Raw genomic sequence first — 22,645 nt, forward strand, 5'->3', positions numbered from 1 at the left:
AGAGGGAAAAAAAGGCCACCTTTACTCCACACACAGAGATCCATACAAAGCTCTCCCCTGCCCTCCATTTGGCAAATCTGACCATAATTCTATCCTCCTGATTCCTGCTTACAAGCAAAAAAAACTAAAGCAAGAAGTACCAGTGACTCGCTCAATACAGAAGTGGTCAGATGATGCGGATGCTACACTAAAGGACTGTTTTGCTAGCACAGACTGGAATATGTTCAGGGATTCATCCAATGGCATTGAGGAGTATACCATCTCAGTCATCGGCTTCATCAATAAGTGCATCGACGACATCGTCCCCACAGTGACCGTACGTACATATCTCAACCAGAAGCCATGGGCAACATCCGCATCGAGCTAAAGCTGCCGCTTTCAAGGAGCGGGACACAAAACCCGGACGCCTATAAGAAATCCCGCTATGCCCTCAGATGAACCATCAAATAAGCAAAGCGTCAATACAGGATTAAGATTGAATCCTACTACACCGACTCTGACACACGTCGGATGTGGCAGGGCTTAAACTATTACGGACTACAAAGGAAAACCCAGACACGAGCTGCTCAGTGACGCGAGCCTACCAGATGAGCTAAATGCCTTTTATGCTCGCTTCGAGGCAAGCAACACTGAAGCATGCACGAGAGCACCAGATGTTCTGGATGACTGTGTGATAACGCTCTCGGTAGCCGATGTGTGCAAGACCTTTAAACAGGTCAACATTCACAAAGCCGCGGGGCCAGATGGATTACCAGGATGTGTACTCAAAGCATGTGCGGACCAACTGGCAAGTGTCTTCACTGACATTTTCAACCTCTCCCTGACTGAGTCTGTAATACCTACATGTTTCAAGCAGACCACCATAGTCCCTGTGCCCAAAGAAGCGAAGGTAACTTGCCTAAATGACTATCGCACCGTAGCACTCACGTCGGTAGCCATGAAGTGCTTTGAAAGGCTGGTCATCAACAGCATCCTCCCGGATACCCTAGACCCACTCCAATTCACATTGTGCTCCAACAGATCCAGATGATGCAATCGCACTCCACATTGCCCTTTCAAACCTGGACAAAAGGAACACCTATGTGAGAATGGTGTTCATTGACTACAGCTCAGCTTTCATCACCATAGTGTCCTCAAAGCTCATCACTAAGCTAAGGACCATGGGACTAAACACCTCCCTCTGCAACTGGATCCTGGACTTCCTGACGGGCCGCCCGCAGGTGGTAAGGGTAGGCAACAACACGTCTGCCACGCTGATCCTCAACATTGGGGCCCCTCAGGGGTGTGTACTTAGTCCCCTCCTGCACTCCCTGTCCACCCACGACTGCGCGGCCAAACAAGACTCCAACATCATCATTAGGTTTGCTGATGACACAACAGTGGTAGGCCTGATCACCAACAACGACAGGGAGGGAGGTCAGAGAACTGGCAGTGTGATGTCAGGACAACCTCTCCCTCAATGTGAGCAAGACTAAGGAGCTGATCGTGGACTACAGGAAAAGGAGGGCTGAACAGGCCCCCCATTAACATCAAGGGGCTGTAGTTCCTTGGTGTTCACATCACCAATGATCTATCATGGTCCAAACTAGAGGTCGACCGATTAATCGGAATGGCCGATTAATTAGGGCCGATTTCAAGTTTTCATAACAATCGGAAATCGGTATTTTTGGACACGGATCTTGCCGATTTCTTTTTTTTTACACCTTTATTTAACTAGGCAAGTCAGTTAAGAACACATTCTTATTTTCAATGACAGCCTAGGAACGGTGGGTTAACTGCCTCGTTCAGGGGCAGAACGAAAGATTTTCACCTTGTCAGCTCAGGGGATTCAATCTTACAACCTTACAGTTAACTAGTCCAACGCTCTAACCACCTGCCTCTCATTGCACTCCACAAGGAGACTGCCTGTTACGCGAATGCAGTAAGACAAGGTAAGTTGATAGCTAGCATTAAACTTATCTTATAAAAAACAATCAATCAATCATAATCACTAGTTAACTACACATGGTTGATGATATTACTAGTTTATCTAGCGTGTCCTGCTTTGCATATAATTGATGCGGTGCGTATCGTTGCTCCAATGTGTACCTAACCATGAACATCAATGCCTATCTTAAAATTAATACACAGAAGTATATATTTTTAAACCTGCATATTTAGCTAAAAGAAATCCAGGTTAGCAGGCAATATTAACCAGGTGAAATTGTGTCACTTCTCTTGATTTCATTGCACGCAGAGTCAGTGTATATGCAACAGTTTGGGCCGCCTAATTTGCCAGAATTGTACATAATTATGACATAACATTGAAGGTTGTGCAATGTAACAGGAATATTTAGACTAATGGATGCCACCCCTTCGATAAAATACGGAACGGTTCTGTATTTCACTGAAAGAATAAACGTCTCGTTTTCGAGATGATAGTTTCCGGATTCGACATTATTAATGACCTAAGGCTCGTATTTCTGTGTGTTATGTTATAATTAAGTCTATGATTTCATAGAGCAGTCTGACTGAGCGGTGGTAGGCAGCAGCAGTCTCGTAAGCATTGATTCAAACAGCACTTTCGTGCGTTTTGCCAGCAGCTCTTCGTTGTGCGTCAAGCATTGCACTGTTTATGACTTCAAGCCTATCAACTCCCGAGATTAGGCTGGTGTAACCGATGTGAAACGCTGATAGCGTTTCAAACGTCACTCGTTCTTGGAGTAGTTGTTCCCCTTGCTCTGCATGGGTAACGCTGCTTCGAGGGTGGCTGTCGTTGTGTTCCTGGTTCGAGCCCAAGGAGGAGCGAGGAGAGGGACGGAAGCTATACTGTTACACTGGCAATACTAAAGTGCCTATAAGTACATCCAATAGTCAAAGGTTAATGAAATACAAATGGTTTAGAGAGAAATAGTCCTATAATTCCTATAATAACTACAATCTAAAACTTCTTACCTGGGAATATTGAAAACTCATGTTAAAAGGAACCACCAGCTTTCATATGTTGTCATGTTCTGAGCAAGGAACTTAAACGTTAGCTTTCTTACATGGCACATATTGCACTTTTACTTTCTTCTCCAACACTTTGTTTTTGCATTATTTAAACCAAATTGAACATGTTTCATTATTTATTTGAGGCTAAATTGATTTTTTTGATGTATTATATTAAGTTAAAATAAGTGTTCATTCAGTATTGTTGTAATTGTCATTATTACAAATAAATAAAATAAATTTGAAAAACGGCCGATTAATCGGTATCGGCTTTTTTTGGTCCTCCAAATAATTGGTATCGATATCGGCGTTAAAAAATCATAATAGGTCGACCTCTAGTCCAAACACACCAAGATAGTCATGAAGAGGGCACGACAAAACCTTTTCCCCCTCGGGAGACTGAAAAGATTTGGCATTGATCCCCAGATCCTCAAGAGTTCTACAGCTGCACCATAGAGAGCATCCTGACCGGTCGCATCACCGCCTGGTATGGCAACTGCTCGGCATCTGACCTTAAGGCGCTACAGAGGGTAGTGCGTATGGCCCAGTACATCACCGGGGCCAAGCTTCCTACAATCCAGAACCTATATAATAGGCGGTGTCAGAGGAAAGCCCATAAAATTGTCAGAGACTCCAGTCACCCAAGTCATAGACTATTTTCTCTGCTACCGCACGGCAAGCGGTACCTGAGCGCCAAGTCTAGGACCAAAAGGCTCCTTAACAGCTTCTACCCCCAAGCCATAAGACTGCTGAGCAATTAATCAAATGGCCAACAGACTATTACATTGACCCCCCCCCCATTTGTTTTGTACACTGCTGCTACTCGCGGTTTATTATCTATGCAGTCACTTCACCCCTACCTAAATGTACAAATGACCTCTAACCTGTACCCCCGCACACTGACTCGGTATCGGTACCCTCTGTATATAGCCTTGTTATTGTGTTACTTTTTATTATTTTTTACTTTAGTTTATTTGGTAAATATTTTATTAATTCTCCTTGAATTGCACCTTTGGTTAAGGGCTTGTAAATAAGCATTTCACAGTAAGGTCTACACTTGTATTCGGCGCATGTGACAAGTAAAGTTTGATTTGATGTTATTTTATTGGAAACCCGCCCTCAGTGTGTCCATACGTGTGGTTAAGGTATGGAATCCATTGTTATTCTGGGGAGGGGGTGGTTGGAAACACTTGTCTAGGAACACTTGTCTACACAGTGTACTTGTCAAGTCTGACAAAATACAGTATATTCTTGTCTCTTCTTTACTTCTTTTTGTTCTCTTTGCAGGCCACCACGTATCTCTGAGCTACGTTGAGGGGCGGGGAGTAGCCGTCTGCGTACGACGTGTCCTCAAACAGCACTGAGTAGTCGTCCTGGGGCTGAGAGAGCAGAGAGAGCATGGCGGTTAGTGGAGAGAACAGAGTTCACTGATTTGGGGTCAGTTTAGCATTTTCCCCAATAATGGTTAAGGTTAGGATTGATGGAGGGGAAGCTGCCAAGCGAGGGGCCTGCTTGGATGTAGGGTTTGGTGTACAGTAACATGATCTGTGAAACAGTTGTCATCAATCAAAATCTATTCAAATGACGTCAATTAATCCCCCCCCCCCCTCTCCCTTTCCTTGTCTCACCCGGTGTGGGTGTGTGTGGATGAGGGCTCTGTAGAAGCAGGTGGTCTGGGGGTAGAGGGCCAGCACCAGCTGGTCTTTACTGAACAGGGCCTCCGGGTCCGTCTCTGGGTTGGCCTTCCACTGGGGCAGGGGGATGATACGCCGCCTGCTCAGGGTGTGTCTCCTGGAGTAGGAGGATGGGAGGGGGGAGATAAGAAGTAGAGTAGATAATTGTCATTATATCCAAGGTGAGATTTTCAGGTGAGATTTTCAATGTACTACAAGACAAAATAGTAGGAAAAGAAATATAGAAAATGAAGACATTGACTTACTCTTTTCCTTCCTCATCAATGTCATCCACTTCGTACCTGAAGGATAGAGCAAAAGAATACAACTCAAAACAGTCTGTGTTGTAGCTGATTGGCTAAAAGTGTTAAAGGCTGTAGTTGATTGGTAATAGTGGTACATGGCTGTACTTGATTGGCTAAAAGTGGCTGGAGCTGATTTGCTGATAGTTACTTGTTGGTGGAGTGGCTGTAGCTGACCACCTCGGCCAGGATCCACTGTTCGTCTCCGTCCACGGCCTTGACCCGCGCTGCCACCTTGTCCCCTTGCTTGGCCACATAGTCACTGTTGGCTGGCATCGCCCCACACAGGGGAGGAGGACTGGAGGAGAGGGGGATACAGGGAAGGATGGAGGGTTTTAGGGTTGAGGGAGTAATACAGTGCCTTGCAAAAGTATTCGGCCCCCTTGAACTTTGCGACCTTTTGCCACATTTCAGGCTTCAAACATAAAGATATAAAACTGTATTTTTTTGTGAAGAATCAACAACAAGTGGGACACAATCATGAAGTGGAACGACATTTATTGAATATTTAAAACTTTTTTAACAAATCAAAATCGGAAAAATTGGGAGTGCAAAATTATTCAGCCCCTTTACTTTCAGTGCAGCAAACTCTCTCCAGAAGTTCAGTGAGGATCTCTGAATGATCCAATGTTGACCTAAATGACTAATGATGATAAATACAATCCACCTGTGTGTAATCAAGTCTCCGTATAAATGCACCTGCACTGTGATAGTCTCAGAGGTCCGTTAAAAGCGCAGAGAGCATCATGAAGAACAAGGAACACACCAGGCAGGTCCGAGATACTGTTGTGAAGAAGTTTAAAGCCGGATTTGGATACAAAAAGATTTCCCAAGCTTTAAACATCCCAAGGAGCACTGTGCAAGCGATAATATTGAAATGGAAGGAGTATCAGACCACTGCAAATCTACCAAGACCTGGCCGTCCCTCTAAACTTTCAGCTCATACAAGGAGAAGACTGATCAGAGATGCAGCCAAGAGGCCCATGATCACTCTGGATGAACTGCAGAGATCTACAGCTGAGGTGGGAGACTCTGTCCATAGGACAACAATCAGTCGTATATTGCACAAATCTGGCCTTTATGGAAGAGTGGCAAGAAGAAAGCCATTTCTTAAAGATATCCATAAAAAGTGTCGTTTAAAGTTTGCCACAAGCCACCTGGGAGACACACCAAACATGTGGAAGAAGGTGCTCTGGTCAGATGAAACCAAAATTGAACTTTTTGGCAACAATGCAAAACGTTATGTTTGGCGTAAAAGCAACACAGCTCACCACCCTGAACACACCATCCCCACTGTCAAACATGGTGGTGGCAGCATCATGGTTTGGGCCTGCTTTTCTTCAGCAGGGACAGGGAAGATGGTTAAAATTGATGGGAAGATGGATGGAGCCAAATACAGGACCATTCTGGAAGAAAACCTGATGGAGTCTGCAAAAGACCTGAGACTAGGACGGAGATTTGTCTTCCAACAAGACAATGATCCAAAACATAAAGCCAAATCTACAATGGAATGGTTCAAAAATAAACATATCCAGGTGTTAGAATGGCCAAGTCAATGTCCAGACCTGAATCCAATCGAGAATCTGTGGAAAGAACTGAAAACTGCTGTTCACAAATGCTCTCCATCCAACCTCACTGAGCTCGAGCTGTTTTTGCAAGGAGGAATGGGAAAAAATTTCAGTCTCTCGATGTGCAAAACTGATAGAGACATACCCAAAGCGACTTACAGCTGTAATCGCAGCAAAAGGTGGCGCTACAAAGTAAGGGGCTGAATAATTTTGCACGCCCAATTTTTCAGTTTTTGATTTGTTAAAAAAGTTTTAAATATCCAATAAATGTCATTCCACTTCATGATTGTGTCCCACTTGTTGTTGATTCTTCACAAAAAATACAGTTTTATATCTTTATGTTTGAAGCCTGAAATGTGGCAAAAGGTCGCAAAGTTCAAGGGGGCCGAATACTTTCGCAAGGCACTGTATAGTAATGGAGGACAGAAAAAAGTGGCAGGTGGAAAATAAATGGGGGGATGGGGGTACTGAACTTGAAATGTACACAACAAGAACACAGATTTTGGCCTCCCGAGTGGCGCAGTGGTCTAAGGCACTGTGCTGTGCCACTAGAGAGTCTGGGTTTCAGTCCAGGCTCTGTCGCAGCTGGCCGCTGCACAATTGGACTCTCCCGAGTCTGTACGGGAGTTGCAGCGATGAGACAAAACTGTAACTACTACCAATTGGATACCACGAAATTGGGGTGAAAAATACACACACAAAAAAAAAAGAACACAAATTTTTGTTTCCAGTTGTAAAATGTTGTGCACTACTATACTGAGCTCAGGAGAGACTGAATCATCAGACCCTACCTGTCTCCTGGCTTGCCAATCCACAGCGGGAGCGTCATGGCTGACTGTTGGAGCAGTGTCATCAGCACCCCCCTCCGCATGGTCTTCCTGGGGGGGTCATTGTCGCTGTTCACCCCTGCCATCTTAGCCGCTGGGGAAGAGGAGAGAGAGAGGAAAGAGTGAGGCATGGGCTGCATCTCAATAGTTAAGTGGCTTATTCTCGTCTCCTTCCTTCCATTCTTACCTATTCGCCTCTCCTCCAATAAGGATTTGATCTCTGCAATTTTGTCGAGAGCATGACGAAGAATACTGTGGGAGAGAAAGAGTGACGCCCGACTTATTTCTTTGGAATTAAGCCGTACTTACGTACTCCACATGGTGGCGATGATTTCTGAAAACACATCCAATCACTGAACTACCACAGTTGGATAGGTGAAAGGAAACATTACATTAAATGGCTTACACCAAACCTACCATATCAGATCAGTGGACACTTCAAGGGTCCATAGGGCAAGGGGCATAGGGATATCAGTGTAGGCTACCCTGATGAAGACAGCTTGTCTGTCGAAGCGTTGGTTATTAGGTTATTAAATTATTGCATCTGAGCTCCTAGAGTGTGCGGCTCTCCTTTTCTTTTTCAAGTGTAGGCTACCGACCTGCACTCTGCCTCAGCGTCTGCTCTGGCTGTGGTGTAGAGTCCCCTCAGCTTAGTCCGGTAGTAAGGGGAGGCTGGGGGAGGGAGAAACAAGAATAACACCTTATTACACTGTGTGTGTGTGTGTGTGTGTGTCTATCCTTATGGGGATCTAAAAGCCCCAAAGTCCCCACAAGGATAGTTATGTTTTGATCTTATGGTTTAGGGTTACAATTCAGATAAGAAGTTAGTGGTAAAGGTTTAGGGTTACAAGTAAAGGTTAGGTTTAGGGGTTAGAGAAAATAGGATTTTGAATGGAAATTAATTTGAGGTCCCCACGAGGATAGAAGAACATAACGTGTGTGTGTCTGGCTTAGCCAGATGATACATAAATAGAAACAGTGTGTAACAGTAATATGAAGAGTTTTAAAACAGTGTTGCAGTGTGGATGGACAAAGGAGAATGTGGGGAGGCGAGGTAGAGGCTCACTCTTGTTCTCAGTCTGCATCCTCTCATGTGTTTTCTGGATGTTGAGCAGGTTGTGTTCACTGCGCGACCGCTCCTCCTGAAAAAGAGAAGGAAAGGGATTAATATTACAACGTGGTTGTTGCATAGGTGCAAAATGATGCAATATATCAGCAAAAATAACATGCAATGTGCACACAAAATGTAAATGTATTACAGTGATTGATGTTTGGCAATGAGATTTAATTTGATCTCTGAATATCATTCCTATTCTGTATTGCTAGTTATTACACTACTCCCAAATGTGACTTCAATCCCTATGATGGCATGATGTAAAAATATGAGTAATTGGAGTCACATTTGAATATAACCAGCTAGGTAGCTATTCCTCCACTGTGGTACCTGAATCACAGGTCAGTGCTCCTGATGACAACAGCACTTGGGTGTAGAAACCATTGGTTGAGACTTACCTGCGTCTGCTTGATGAGTTGATGGAGCTCTGTTAAAAGCTCTGCGATTTTGGTGTCCGCCGACATGATGTTGCCTGTGGTAACGAGATGTTCAAAATGCATTCATCAAATTAGTTTCACTTTAGTTTAAGCAGCAACATGACAGACATGCCTTGCACACATTATAGCTAGCCAGCAGATTCCGACCCTACCGTTATGCTTGTTTACAATCAGTTGCACTGGGGTCGGAACGACATCATGGTTAGACTCCGGGGATGAGAAATTGTGTTGTACTCCAAATTGTCCCAACTGTTACACCGGAAAGATTGAACGACTGCTTATTTTCATCCTCATGCTATCCAGCAAGAGCCACAGCAGCCATTATAGAATGACATGTTGCAAAAAACAACAAATGAGCTGATTGGCTGCCACTGCTATCCCAAAACGGTGGCAGTGGCTACTGCTAGCTAGCATGCGGACAAAAAGGGTAGTTTTACAGAAAACTAGCAGTATTTCAATCTTCTTGATGTATCAGTTTGGATATACAGTTGAAGTCGGAAGTTTACATACATCTTAGCCAACTACATTTAAACTCAGTTTTTCACAATTCCTGACATTTAATCACAGTAAAAAATCCCTGTCTTAGGTCAGTTAGGATCACCGCTTTCTTTTAAGAATGTGATATGTCAGAAGAATAGTAGAGCGAATGATTTATTTCAGCTTTTATTTCTTTCATCACATTCCCAGTGGGTCAGAAGTTTACATACACTCAATTCATATTTGGTAGCATTGCCTTTAAATTGTTTAACTTGGGTCAAACGTTTCAGGTAGCCTTCCACAAGCTTCCCACAATACATTGGGTGAATTTTGGCCCATTCCTCCTGACAGAGCTGGTGTAACTGAGTCAGGTTTGTAGGCCTCCTTGCTCACACACAATTTTTTAGTTCTGTCCTTAAATTTTCTATGGGATTGAGCTCAGGGCTTTGTGATGGCCACTCCAATACCTTCAATTTGTTGTCCTAAAGCCATTTTGCCACAACTTTGGAAGTATGCTTGGGGTCATTGTCCATTTGGAAGACCCATTTGCGACCAAGCTTTAACTGATGTCTTGAGATGTTGCTTCAATATATCCACATAATTTTTTTATGTGAAGTGCACCAGTCCCTCCTGCAGCAAAGCACCCCACAACATGATGCTGCCACCCCCGTGCTTCACGGTTGGGAGGGTGTTCTTCGGCTTGCAAGCCTCCCCCTTTTTCCTCCAAACATAACGACGGTCATTATAGCCAAACTGTTCTATTTTTGTTTCATCAGACCAGAGGATATTTCTCAAAAAAGTTAGATATTTGTCCCCATGTGCAGTTGCAAACCATAGTCTGGATTTTTTATGGCAGTTTTGGCACATTGGCTTCTTCCTTGCTGAGCGGCCTTTCAGGTTATGTCGATATAGGACTCGTTTTACTGTGGATATAGATACTTTTGTACACGTTTCCTCCAGCATCCTCACAAGGTCCTTTCCTGTTGTTCTGGGATTGATTTGCACTTTTCGCACCAAAGTACGTTCATCTCTAGGAGACAGAACGCGTCTCCTTCCTGAACGGTATGACGGCTGCGTGGTCCCATGGTGTTTATACTTGCGTACTATTGTTTGTACAGATGAACATGGTACCTTCAGGCATTTGGAAATTGCTCCCAAGGATGAACCAGACTTGTGGAGGTCTACAATTGTCTTTCTGAGGTCTTGGCTGATTTCTTTTGATTTTCCCATGATGTCAAGCAAAGAGGCACTAAGTTTGAAGGTAGACTTTGAAATACATCCACAGGTACACCTTCAATTGACTCAACTGATGTCAATTAGCCTATCAGAAGCTTTTAAAGCCATGAAATCATTTTCTGGAATTTTCCAAGCTGTTTAAAGGCACAGTCAACTTAGTGTATGTAAACTTCTGACCCACTGGAATTGTGATACAGTGAAATAATCTGTCTGTAACAATTGTTGAAAAAATTACTTGTGTCATGCACAAAGTAGATGTCCTAACAGTCTTGCCAAAACTATAGTTTTGTTAACAAGAAATTTGTGGAGTGGTTGAAAAACCAGTTTTAATGACTCCCACCTAAGTGTATGTAAACTTCCAACTTCAACTGTAGGTCAAATTTAGAGTACAGTGTAACATCCCATCCCTGCATTGAAGTAGGTTTTCCGATCCATATCTTGCGTTGGCTCCACGGTGTCTTAAAGGTCCAATGTTGCCATTTCTCTCTCAATATCAAATAACTTCTGGGTAACCTTACTGTGACTGTTTTTAATTGAAATGGTCAACATGAAACAAAAATAGCTTCTTAGCAAATAGCAATTTCTCAAGCAAGAATTTTGTTAGGACTGTCTGGGAGTGGTCTATGCGGGGCGGGGAAACTGGAAAACTTTCTGTTATTGCCAGAGAGGTTTGGAACTCACTCGCTTACTGAAGGGAATCGATTAATCTGGCCTGTGTTCACATTCAAAAGTGATTGCTTTTGATAAAACGTGAGAGGTTGTATGTTACTGGATGATGTACCATGCTGCCATGTTGACACCACGACCGTGCAGTGTAGATTACTGTTCAATTTGAGAAAGGTGCTCCTCCCTCACCACTTTTTCCATTCACATCACGGGCCATAGACCAGTGCCCCACAGCTCAGCATAATCTAATACCGCTCATTGGTCGATTAACTAATTTACCACCTGGTGGATGTAAGATGGAGCCGGAGCAGAAGGCAGACGTTTTACGTGCCCCCAACCGATTGTGTTTTTTTGTTGATTTATCTGCGTTGTTTTTAACTTATTATTTTAACTCATTTTGTACATAATGTTGCCGCTACCGTCTCATACGACCAAAAATAACTTCTAGACATCAGAACTGTGATTACTCACCACGGACTAGCAGAATCCTGTTTCTTCTTTCACGACTCTGACGAGCCCGAGACGGAGGATATACGGCTCCCTCGGGAACAGGCCCCGACCCCCGTGATCTGCATGAAGAGGAGGCAGAGAAAGAGAGGCTGCAGAGCGGGCTGCCTTCTGAGAAGTCGGAGGCGATCGAATAAACCCCCACTTCCCTCAATTCTGCTAGCAAACATGCAATCTTTGGACAATAAAATTGCCGAGTTACGGGGAAGATTAAACTACCAACGGGACATTAAAAACTGTAACATCTTATGTTTCACAGAGTTGTGGCTGAACGACGACAAACTCAACATTCAGCTGGTTGGTTTTACGATGTACCGGCAGGATGGAACAGTGGCGTCTGGTTAGACAAGGGCCGGCGGACTATGTATTTTTGTAAATAACAGCCGGTGCACTATATCAAAGGAAGTCTCGAGTTATTGCTCGCCTGGGGTTGAGTATATCATGATAAGCTGTAGACCACACTACCTACCGAGAGAGTTCTCATCTGTATTCTTCGTAGCTGTTTACATACCACCTCAGTCAGAGGTTGGCACTAAGATAGCATAGAATGAGCTGTATTCCTCCATAAGAAAACAAGAAAACTCTCACACTGAGGCAGCGCTCCTCGTAGCCGGGTACTTTAATGCAGGGAAACTTAATCAGTTTTACCAAATTCCTATCAGCATGTTAAATGTGCAACCAGAGGGTAAAGAACTCTGGGCCACGTTTACTCCACACACAGAGATGCATACAAAGCTCTCCTTTGCCCGCCATTTGGCAAATCTGACCATAATTCCATCCTCCTGATTCCTGCTTACAAGCAAAAATTAAAGCAGGAAGCACCAGTGATTAGATCAATAAAAAAAGTGGTCAGATGAAGCAGATGCTAAGCTACAGGACTGTTTTGCTAGCACAGACTGGAATATCTTATGTGATTCCTCCAATGGCATTGAGGAGTACACCACATCTGTCATTAGCTTCATAAATAAGTGCATCGATGACGTTGTCCCCACAGTGACTTACGTACATACCCCAACCAGAAGTCATGGATTATAGGCAGCATCTGCACTGAGCTAAATGCTAGAGCTGCCGCTTTCAAGAAGCGGGACTATAGAAATCCAGCTATGCCCTCCGACGAATCATCAAACAGACAAAGCATCAATACATGACAAAGATCGAGTCATACTACACCAGCTTTGACGCTCGTTGGATGTTGTAGGGTTTGCTAACCATTACAGACCACAAAGGGAAGCTGCCCAGTGACACGAGCATACCAGGCGAGCTAAACTACTTCTATGCTCGCTTCGAGGAAAATAACACTGAAACATGCATGAGATCCCCAGTTGTACCGGAAGACTCTGTGATAAACGCTCTCTGCAGCTGATGTGAGTAAGACCTTTAAACAGGTTAACATTCACAAGGCCGCAGGGCCAGAAGGATTACCAGGACGTGTACTGCGAGCATGCTCTGACCCAACTGGCAACTGTCTTCACTGATATTTTCAACCTCTCCCTTGTCCGAGTCTGTAATACCAACATGTTTTAAGCAGACCACCATAGTGCCTGTGCCCAAGAACATTAAGGTAACCTGCCTAAATGACTACCGACTCGTAGCACTCACGTCTGTAGCCATGAAGTGCTTTGAAAGGCTGGTCATGGCTCACATCAACACCATCATCCCAGAAACCCTTGACCCACTCCAATTTGCATACCGCCCCCACAGGTCCACAGATGATGCAATCTCTATTTCACTCCACACTGCCCTTTCCCACCTGGACAAAAGGAACACCTATGTGAGAATGCTATTCATTGACTACAGCTCAGCATTCAACACCATAGTGCCTTCAAAGCTCATCAGTAAGCTAAGGACCCTGGGACTAAACACCTCCCTCTGCAACTGGATCCTGGACTTCCTGATGGGTAGCCAACAACACATCCGCCACACTGATCCTCAACACAGGGGCCCATCAAGGGTGTACTCCCTGTTCACTCATGACTGCACGGCCAGGCACGACTCCAACACCATCATTACATTTGCAGATGACACAACAGTGGTAGGCCTGATCACCGACAACAAGAGGACGGCCTACAAGGATTAGGTCAGAGACTTGGCCGTGTGGTGCCAGGACAACAACCTCTCCTTCAACGTGATCAAGAAAAAGGAGATGATTGTGGACTATAGGAAAAAGAGGACCGAGCACGGCCCCATTTTCATCAAAGGGGCTGCAGTGTAGCAGGTTGAGAGCTTCAAGTTCCTTGGTGTCCACATCACCAACAAACTAACATGGTCCAAGGACACCAAGCCAGTCATGAAGCGGGCACGACAAAAACATATTCCCCCTCAGTAGACTGAAAAGATTTGGCATGGGTCCTCAGATCCTCAAAAGGTTCTACAGCTGCACCATCGAGAGCATCCTGGCTGGTTGCATCACTGCCTGGTATGGCAACTGCTCGGCCTCCGACCGCAAGGCACTACAGAGGGTAGCGCAAACGGCCCAGTACATCACTGTGGCCAAGCTTCCTGCCATTCAGGACCTCTATACCAGGCAGTGTCAGAGGTAGGCCCTAAAAATTGTCAAAGACTCCAGCCACCCTAGTAATAGACTGTTCTCTCTGCTACTGCAGAGCAAGCGGTACCGGAGCGCCAAGTCTAGGTCCAAGAGGCTTCTAAACAGCTATTACCCCAAGCCATAAGATTCCTGAACATCTAATCAAATGGCTACCCAGACTATTTGCATTGCCCCCCTCCACATCACTGCCACTCTCTGTTGTCATCTATGCATAGTCATTTTAATAGCTCTACCTACATGTACATACTACCTCAACTAACCGGCATATATTGTTATTTTTTACTGCTGTTCTGTAATTATCTCTTATTCTCATCCATATTTTGGGGGGGAAACTGCAATGCTGGGCCTTGTAAATAAGCATTTCACTGTAAGGTGAAATACCTGTTGTATTTGGCACATCCCACCAAAACAGGCTGACATTTCAGGTGGTCTTTTTAAAATTGAATGTTTAACTCGGCAAGTCAGTTGAGAACAAATTCTTATTTACAATTACGGCCTACACCGGCCAAACCCGGACGTCGCTGGGCTAATTGTGTTACGCCCTTTGGGACTCCCAATCACTGCCAGTTGTGATACAGCCTGGATCTTTTCAAAGAGCTCTTACACCAAAGGCATTATCCTTTTCACAATATTATTCCAACTACATAGTGTAGGTATATATATACAAAACTCGGGAAAATAACGTTGACTGCAATGGGCCTTTAATCTAACCATAATTGCGTTCTGACCCCAGTGCAGCTCAATGTAAACAAGCGCAACGTTAGAATCTTCTGGCTAACATTAAGGTTAGCTGTATTGTTCGCAACTTATGTCACATTTACTTTGTACTGGCAAGTTGTCTGCAAGAGTTAGCTAACGTGGTCAGAACAAACCTATTGTAGGAAACTAGCCAGCTAAAATTAGAAAATTTAGCAAGCCAACTAATGTTCGCAAGCTAGCTTAGCTGGTTAAATAGCTAGCTAGCTTCTATGACTCCTTAAACGTGATCTTTCCTTTTATCAACTACCAAGCGCAGTTTATTTTGTGGAGTGAAGTTACATGTTGGTAAGTAGTCGTAAATTGTTATTCAAAATGTTTAGAACTATACATTCAGACTATCTCCCCTACCTTTGGTAGTTTGTGAGCTTTCATTCGCTTCAAGGCCTACTACGGACTGACAGCGAGGACAAACAGCACTACCCCAAACGTTTGTCTTACGGGTCTTTCAATATTGCATCTCGGCCATAGACTGTAAAATAAATAAGGAATCTCTCTACCGTATAGGTGTTCTAATGTGAAGAAAAAATAATAATAATCACACGTAAATAATTGTTGTTTGAATTCGTTTATCTAATATTTACAACCCATGGAATGTAAGTGGTGAAGTAAATTATATTTTCCAAACATCTCTCCTCAATGTTTACATATTGAAACATACAGACAATTCCTTTCAGTCATGATCTTGTAAACACATTCAATTGCACTGTAATGTTTGTGTAAAATGTTCCATCAGCAGAATTCTGCGAGGGGGCGGAGGGAGGTTTGGCCTCTGGAAACAAACACCATCTGTAAACATTATGGTGAAGAAAACAGCCACATAAACAGCAAAACAATCACTAAGAACAAAACTTAATAGAGTACTAATATGAATGTAAAGCTAGGTAGACCGTGCCTTAATGTAAAGCAATATATTATACCTATTTGATATTACTAGTTGGGTGTGTGTGGAGGGAGGCAAAAAGGGTGGTGAGGTGGAGATACTGGAAAGTTCATATTCAACACTGACATGGAGAAAATAAGGTCGTAAAATGGACCATAGACAGACACAGATAAGTGTTGGCTTATCTGCCATGCTTCAAAACTGTCTGGGGCGCTCCGTGCTGTTTATAATTGTCTGTGTGAGTCTTTGTGTGTTTGTTGAGAGCAGGCTTAGTCACAGCTCATATGGTAAGCTCATATTTCAGCAAATATTTATTGAACAGAGTGCCCACATGACTGAGAGATGCTAAGAAAGCGTGGAAGGACGAGTCACAGAAAGAGTAAGGGGAGAAGGAGAAAAACAGTGAAAGAAAGAACAGGACTGTTGATAGATAACTGAGAGACTGCCGTTGAAAGGAAAACAGCACATGTAAGAAATATGAATAGTGGGAGTGAAAGAGAGATAGATAAAGAAGAGAGAATGGGACAAAGAGAGAGTGACCCTTAAACATGTCTCCCCGGTTTATGGCCAGTACAGTACTGTTTATGACTGTTTATGGAGGCAGCGAGAGAAGTCAAATATGCCAAGAACTCTGTGGCTGTGTCAAACCTGTGTCAACCCTTCCTTGCTCAAAAACAATTAGGTCATATCCAAAAGGAATGGTTTGTGGAATATTCAATGGAGGCTTTAGGAGAAGAGGCTACTTTGAGAGGTTTTACTCATATCTCCTGGTTCACGGCCTTTAATTTATACGACGGCGTCTGTTCAGGAGTAGATTTATGTGAGGGAAGGGTCCTTCCTCATCGTTCTCACAGATATAGACAGTCGTGTCACAGATACAGACAGTCGTACTTTGTCATGACTACAGTCTGAATCATTCTATCAACGGTATATACAGTTGAAGTCGAAAGTTTATATACACTTAGGATGGAGCCATTTAAAACTTGTTTTTCAACCACTCCACAAATGTCTTGTTAACAAACTATAGTTTTGGAAAGTCGTTTGGGACATCTACTTTTTACATGACTCAGGTAATTTGTCCAACAATTGTTTACAGATTATTTCACTTATAATTCACTGTATCACAATTCCAGTGGGTCAGAAGTTAACATACACTAAGTTGACTGTGCCTTTAAAACAGCTTGGAAAATTCCAGAAAATGATTTCATGGCTTAGAAGCTTCTGATAGGCTAACTGACATCATTTGAGTCAATTGAAGGTGTACCTGTGGATGTATTTCAAGGCCTACCTTCAAACTCAGTGCCTCTTTGCTTGACATCATTGGAAAATCAAAAGAAATCAGCCAAGACCTCAGAAAGAAAATTGTAGACCACAAGTCTGGTTCATCCTTGGGAGCAATTTCCAAACGCCTGAAGGTACCACGTTCATCTGTACAAACAAAGGTTTGCAAGTATAAACACCATGGGACCACGCAGCCGTCATACTGCTCAAGAAGGAGACGCCTTCTGTCAACTAGAGATGAACATACTTTGGTGCAAAATGTCCAAATCAATACCAGAACAACAGCAAAGGACCTTGTGAAGATGCTGGAGGAAAGAGGTACAAAAGTATCTATATCCACAGTAAAACGAGTCCTATATCGACATAACCTGAAAGGCTGCTCAGCAAGGAAGAAGCCACTGCTCCAAAACTGCCATAAAAAAGCCAGACTATGGTTTGCAACTCCACATGGGGACTACTTTTTGGAGAAATATCCTCTGGTCTGATGAAACAAAAATAGAACTGTTTGGTCATAATGACCATCGTTATGTTTATAGGAAAAGGGGGAGGCTTGCAAGCCGGAGAACACCATTCCAACCGTGAAGCACGAGGGTGGCAGCATCATGTTATGGGGGGGCTTTGCTGCAGGAGGGACTGGTACACTTCACAAAATAGATGGCATCATGAGGCCCGAAAATGATGTGGAGATATTGAAGCAACATTTCAAGACATCAGTCAGGAAGTTAAATCTTGGTTGCAAATGGGTCTTCCAAATGGACAATGACCCCAAGCATACTTCCAAAGTTGTGGCAAAATGGCTTAAGGACAACAAATTGAAGGTATTGGAGTGGCCATCACAAAGCCCTGAGCTCTATCCTATAGAAAATGTGTGGGCAGAACTGAAAAAGCGTGTGCGAGCAGGGACGCCTACAAACCTGACTCAGTTACACCAGCTCTGTCAGGAGGAATGGGCCAACATTCACCCAAATTATTGTGGGAAGCTTGTGGAAGGCTACCCAAAACATTATACCCAAGTTAAACAATTTAAAGCTAATGCTACCAAATACTACTTGAGAGTATGTAAACTTCTGACCCACTGGGAATGTGATGAAAGAAATAAAAGCTGAAATAAATCATTCTCTCTATTCTTATTCTGACATGTCACGTTCTTAACAGAAAGCGGTGATCCTAACTGACCTAAGACAGGGATTTTTTACTATGATTAAATGTCAGGAATTGTGAAAAACTGAGTTTAAATGTATTTGGCTAATGTGTATGTAAACTTCCGACTTCAACTGTACATACCAGTACCTTGCAAAAGTATTCATCCCCCTTGGCGTTTTTCCTAATTTGTTGCATTACAACCTGTCATGTAAATGGATTTTTATTTGGATTTCATGCAATGGACCTACACAAAATAGTCGAAAATTGTTGAACTGAAATGAAAACAATAACTTGTTTAAAATTCTAAAAAATTAACAATGGAAAAGTGGTGCGTGCATATGTATTCACTCCCTTTGCTATGAAGCCCCTAAATAAGATCTGGTGCAACCAATTACCTTCAGAAGTCACATAATTAGTTAAATAAAGTCCACCTGTGTGCAATCTAAGTGTCACATGATCTGTCACATGATCTCAGTATATATACACCTGTTCTGAAAGGCCCCAGTGTCTGCAACACCACCAAGCAAGCGACACCACCAAGCAAGCAGCACCATGAAGACCAAGCAGCTCTCCAAACAGGTCAGCGTCAAAGTTGTGGAGAAGTAGAGAGAAGAAGAAGAAGTACGTTGAACATCCCACGGAGCACCATTAAATACATTATTTAAAAATGGAAAGAATATGGCACCACAACAAACCTGACAAGAGAGGGCTTCCCACCAAAACTCACGGATTAGGCAAGGAGGGCATTAATCAGAGGCAACAAAGAGACTAAAGATAACCCTGAAGGAGCTGCAAAGCTCCATAGCAGAGATTGTAGTATCTGTCCATAGGACCACTTTAAGCCGCACACTCCACAGAGCTGGGCTTTACGGAAGAGTGGCCAGAAAAAAAGCCATTGCTTAAAGAAAAAAATAAGCAAACACATTTGGTGTTCGCCAAAGGGCATGTGGGAGACTCCCCAAACATATGGAAGAAGGTACTCTAGTCAGGCGAGACTAAAATGTAGCTTTTTGGCCATCAAGGAAACGCTATGTCTGGCACAAACCCAACACTTCCCATCACCCCAAGAATACCATCCCCACAGTGAAGCATGGTGGTGGCAGCATCATGCTGTGGGTATGTTTTTCTTCAGCAGGGACTGGTCAGAATTGAAGGAATAGTGAGAATTAAATTGAGAATCTGTGGTATGACTTAAAAATTGCTGTACACCAGCGGAACCCCTCCAACTTGAAGGAGCTGGAGCAGTTTTGCCTTAAAGAACAGGCAAGCTGTAAGAGACTTGCAGCTGTAATTACTGAAAAAGGTGTCTCTACAAAGTATTGAATTTGGGGGGGGTGAATAGTTATGTACGCTCAAGTTTTCTGTTTTTTTGTCTTATTTATTGTTAGTTTTACAATAAAAAATATTTTGCATCTTCAAAGTGGTAGGCATGTTGTGTAAGTCAAATGATACAACCCCCCCCCCCCAAATCTATTTTAATTCCAGGTTGTAAGGCAACAAAATAGGAAAAATGCCAAGGGGGTGAATACTTTCGCAAGCCACTGTATACATATTTTTATATATTCCTTTATGTAGGCCTACATGTATTCGCTATACAGTACAGTACCACATACATTTAATTTCCTCTCTACTAACATGCACACGTGAGAACACACACACAATGGGATTTCATGGGTGCTATAGAACTGCGATCAAAATGGGTTCAATGCCTACTGAACAACCAGAATCTATCAACAGCTTTGCATTGTCACCAAAAGTTGGTTCCCCATGCTCACATTCACACACTTCACCTTCAAGCACCCTTTGGATGGAGCCCTGACAGACAAATGGAGGACAAACAAAGAAAAGGGGGTCTGTTAGAAAATGTGAGAAGTGTGAGTTTTGAACCACAGATGTTGATAAGACTGAAGGAAAAACATTATTCATCTAATCTTTGTCTCCGAGGAGGGAGGGGTTGATAGGGCAGATAAACCATGTCGGTGAAGGAAACTAGGTGCATTTAGAATTAAGAAATGTGTTAATTGACCATGTAAAATAAATGACTATTGGAAGAAGACCAATAGAAATAAATTAAGCATAATTGTGCAATGGAATAGATTACAGAAATACAAACAGGCTACTAATAGAGAGAGAGAGAGAAAGAAAGAAAACATGTACCACAAGATGAATAGCAAATGAAATCAATAAAGGGCACCTGATAAAAAAACAGACATGGGTGACCTTGGAAGTCAGTTGGCGTCAAATATTTACCAAAAACTCATGCAACTTTCACTGACTCAGGCAAGGGCCAAGGACTCATAACAAGGAGAAAGGGAGGAGCAACCATGCTTTATTAAGCAAATGGGCAAGTGCAGAAAACCACTAATTTCCAGAGTTGAAAGAAAGAGAAACACCCGTGGAAAAATAACTGCTTTCTAAAGTTGTTTTGTTGCTGTCCAGCGAAAATTAATTTCTCAGTTACTTTTTATTTGTTCAATAGAAGCGTCGCTATGGCAAGTTTTGTAGACGTGAAGAATGTTGAGCCAACCCACTTTGAAGAACAACACTACGACGAATATGAATACTACAACCTTTCAGAAAAATACACAAGTAAGAATCAGTAATTCTTGTGTTTGTATGTGCAATGAATTATCAAGTTATGACCATCAAATAATGGTAGCCACAAATGATTTGAAGATTCATTCAATTTCTATGGGTCGGTGAGGTTCAATCTATGAAGAACTCTCAAGTTTCCAAACTCTTCAACGTGTTGCAAGTGGCATATGTTGACTGCTACAATGTTGCATTGGGGGCAATTGGGTGTGTTATTGTTTTCAAAGTCTCACAATCTGAACTGTGAACTCGCACTGTTTCCAGGTGGCGCTAGCCGCAAGGGGAGGTCAAAGAAGGAAGCCAGCGACAATACCAACCGACCCAACCCCGGAGGCCACGAGCGCAAGCTCATAGAGAAACTTCAGAACACTGAAAAGAAGGCCAAGGAGTGAGTAAATTGGAGGTAAGCCCCCCCCCCCCTCCAATCTCTGTATGCACTTCACAATTTCAAACAAGTGTGAGACACAATATGAAGTTTGAGGAAGTGAATATTCAACATTTGCTCTACAGTGAATTATATCTTTTTTGTAGGCTTATTGACCTACTAAATACAATTTTTAAGGCATTGTTTTGTTTCTATCTTGGTACTCTGTTCCTACCACCCTCAAGTGCCCTCATGTAGCAAACGGTCAACTAGGCAGAACCGTAACCATTTGTCTTTCCTTTCAGGGCAAATCGGACGGCTAACACTGGCAACCGACCATGGCCTTGGTGACAAAACAAGATGGGCAGACAGACGGTGAACTCCAATGTAGAGAGGGGTGAATATGAGGACGGGTCACAGGCTGCCAATGAGTTTGACTCTAGCGTCAGTGAAGGGGGATTTCAGTCCTCTCCTTCATAGAGCTGATGGTATGGAGTGGGAGTGGCCTCACTGAAGGTGATGTAGACAACCGTGCAAGCGGTCTTCTGGACGACCTTCCCAAACAAGTGGGGAGTAATGGGAGTGGTTGCAGGCTGCATCATGTTTCAGTATCAATGTGGTTTTGTTTTTAAGTCTTAATTGATATTTGTCACTTAATGATTGTTTTTTTTAAAGCAAAGAGGTTCTTAAAATTGATTGAAAAGTGTATTGAAAATAAATGCTTTCATAAAATGTATTAAGTCTAGGTTTAAAGTGGTACTCCAGTCTCCTTTTCAACTAATTTAACACCTGAATTACTTATTAACAAAAGGTTAATCTCAATAGATTGTCCAGGTAAATCATGACATGGCACGGGGGTGGGCTTTCCTCTAGTGACATCACAACTTCCCATCCAACCAACTCCTTGTATGCCCTATTCCTTGAAGTTTGCAGTTGTCTAAACCCTATTTTGCTTAAAACCTATTTTTACCTTTTGGTGTGTGTACTTTACTGTCTTTATACTTGGGATATTACTTTTCCAACATCACTGGAGGACATCTTTAATTCTGAATTTGTCTTCATGGAAGGTGTCATGGGCTGCAATCTTCAAACAAGCCAATAACCGATTTGTGTCAAGTTAAAGTCCTTTCTTTGGGAATGCTCTAGTTTAGAAAATACATTTGTGCCAAAGAATTAAGGGTTATTGTCAAGAAATGGACTATTTGAAGAACCCTTGACAAAGAAAGGAAAATGTAAAATAATATACATTTCTGTGACAGCTCATTCAACTGCTTAAACTAAATGAATAATGAGAAAATAAC

The 22,645-nt window shown here is 42.9% G+C and overlaps 2 protein-coding genes across 4 annotated transcripts; one reads left to right on the forward strand and one right to left on the reverse strand.

Moving 5' to 3' along the window:
• Positions 1 to 4,055: 4,055 nt before the first annotated feature.
• Positions 4,056 to 15,529, reverse strand: LOC115145261 (SAGA-associated factor 29-like). 2 transcript variants are annotated; one of them, XM_065003173.1, is made up of 12 exons: positions 15,433 to 15,529; positions 11,742 to 11,839; positions 8,853 to 8,926; positions 8,407 to 8,482; positions 7,940 to 8,012; positions 7,758 to 7,844; positions 7,528 to 7,592; positions 7,305 to 7,434; positions 5,097 to 5,243; positions 4,910 to 4,945; positions 4,599 to 4,761; positions 4,056 to 4,349 (listed from the first exon to the last, which is right to left on the reverse strand). In XM_065003173.1, exons 3-12 carry the CDS (start codon positions 8,916 to 8,918, stop codon positions 4,233 to 4,235), a joined length of 960 nt encoding a protein of 319 aa, XP_064859245.1. In that variant the 5' UTR covers positions 8,919 to 8,926; positions 11,742 to 11,839; positions 15,433 to 15,529; the 3' UTR covers positions 4,056 to 4,232. The 2 variants fall into 2 exon arrangements, with proteins under 2 accessions (XP_064859245.1, XP_029542555.1); XM_029686695.2 differs by lacking the exon at positions 7,758 to 7,844.
• On the forward strand, positions 15,143 to 22,080 carry LOC115145262 (nuclear protein 1-like). 2 transcript variants are annotated; one of them, XM_029686696.2, is made up of 4 exons: positions 15,143 to 15,369; positions 20,868 to 20,977; positions 21,245 to 21,383; positions 21,650 to 22,080. In XM_029686696.2, exons 2-3 carry the CDS (start codon positions 20,878 to 20,880, stop codon positions 21,370 to 21,372), a joined length of 228 nt encoding a protein of 75 aa, XP_029542556.1. In that variant the 5' UTR covers positions 15,143 to 15,369; positions 20,868 to 20,877; the 3' UTR covers positions 21,373 to 21,383; positions 21,650 to 22,080. The 2 variants fall into 2 exon arrangements, with proteins under 2 accessions (XP_029542556.1, XP_064859246.1); XM_065003174.1 differs by lacking the exon at positions 15,143 to 15,369 and having other exon boundaries at positions 20,739 to 20,977.
• Positions 22,081 to 22,645: the final 565 nt, after the last annotated feature.

This window comes from Oncorhynchus nerka, linkage group LG17 (assembly GCF_034236695.1).
Source record: "Oncorhynchus nerka isolate Pitt River linkage group LG17, Oner_Uvic_2.0, whole genome shotgun sequence".
Classification (NCBI taxonomy): Eukaryota; Metazoa; Chordata; class Actinopteri; order Salmoniformes; family Salmonidae; genus Oncorhynchus; species Oncorhynchus nerka.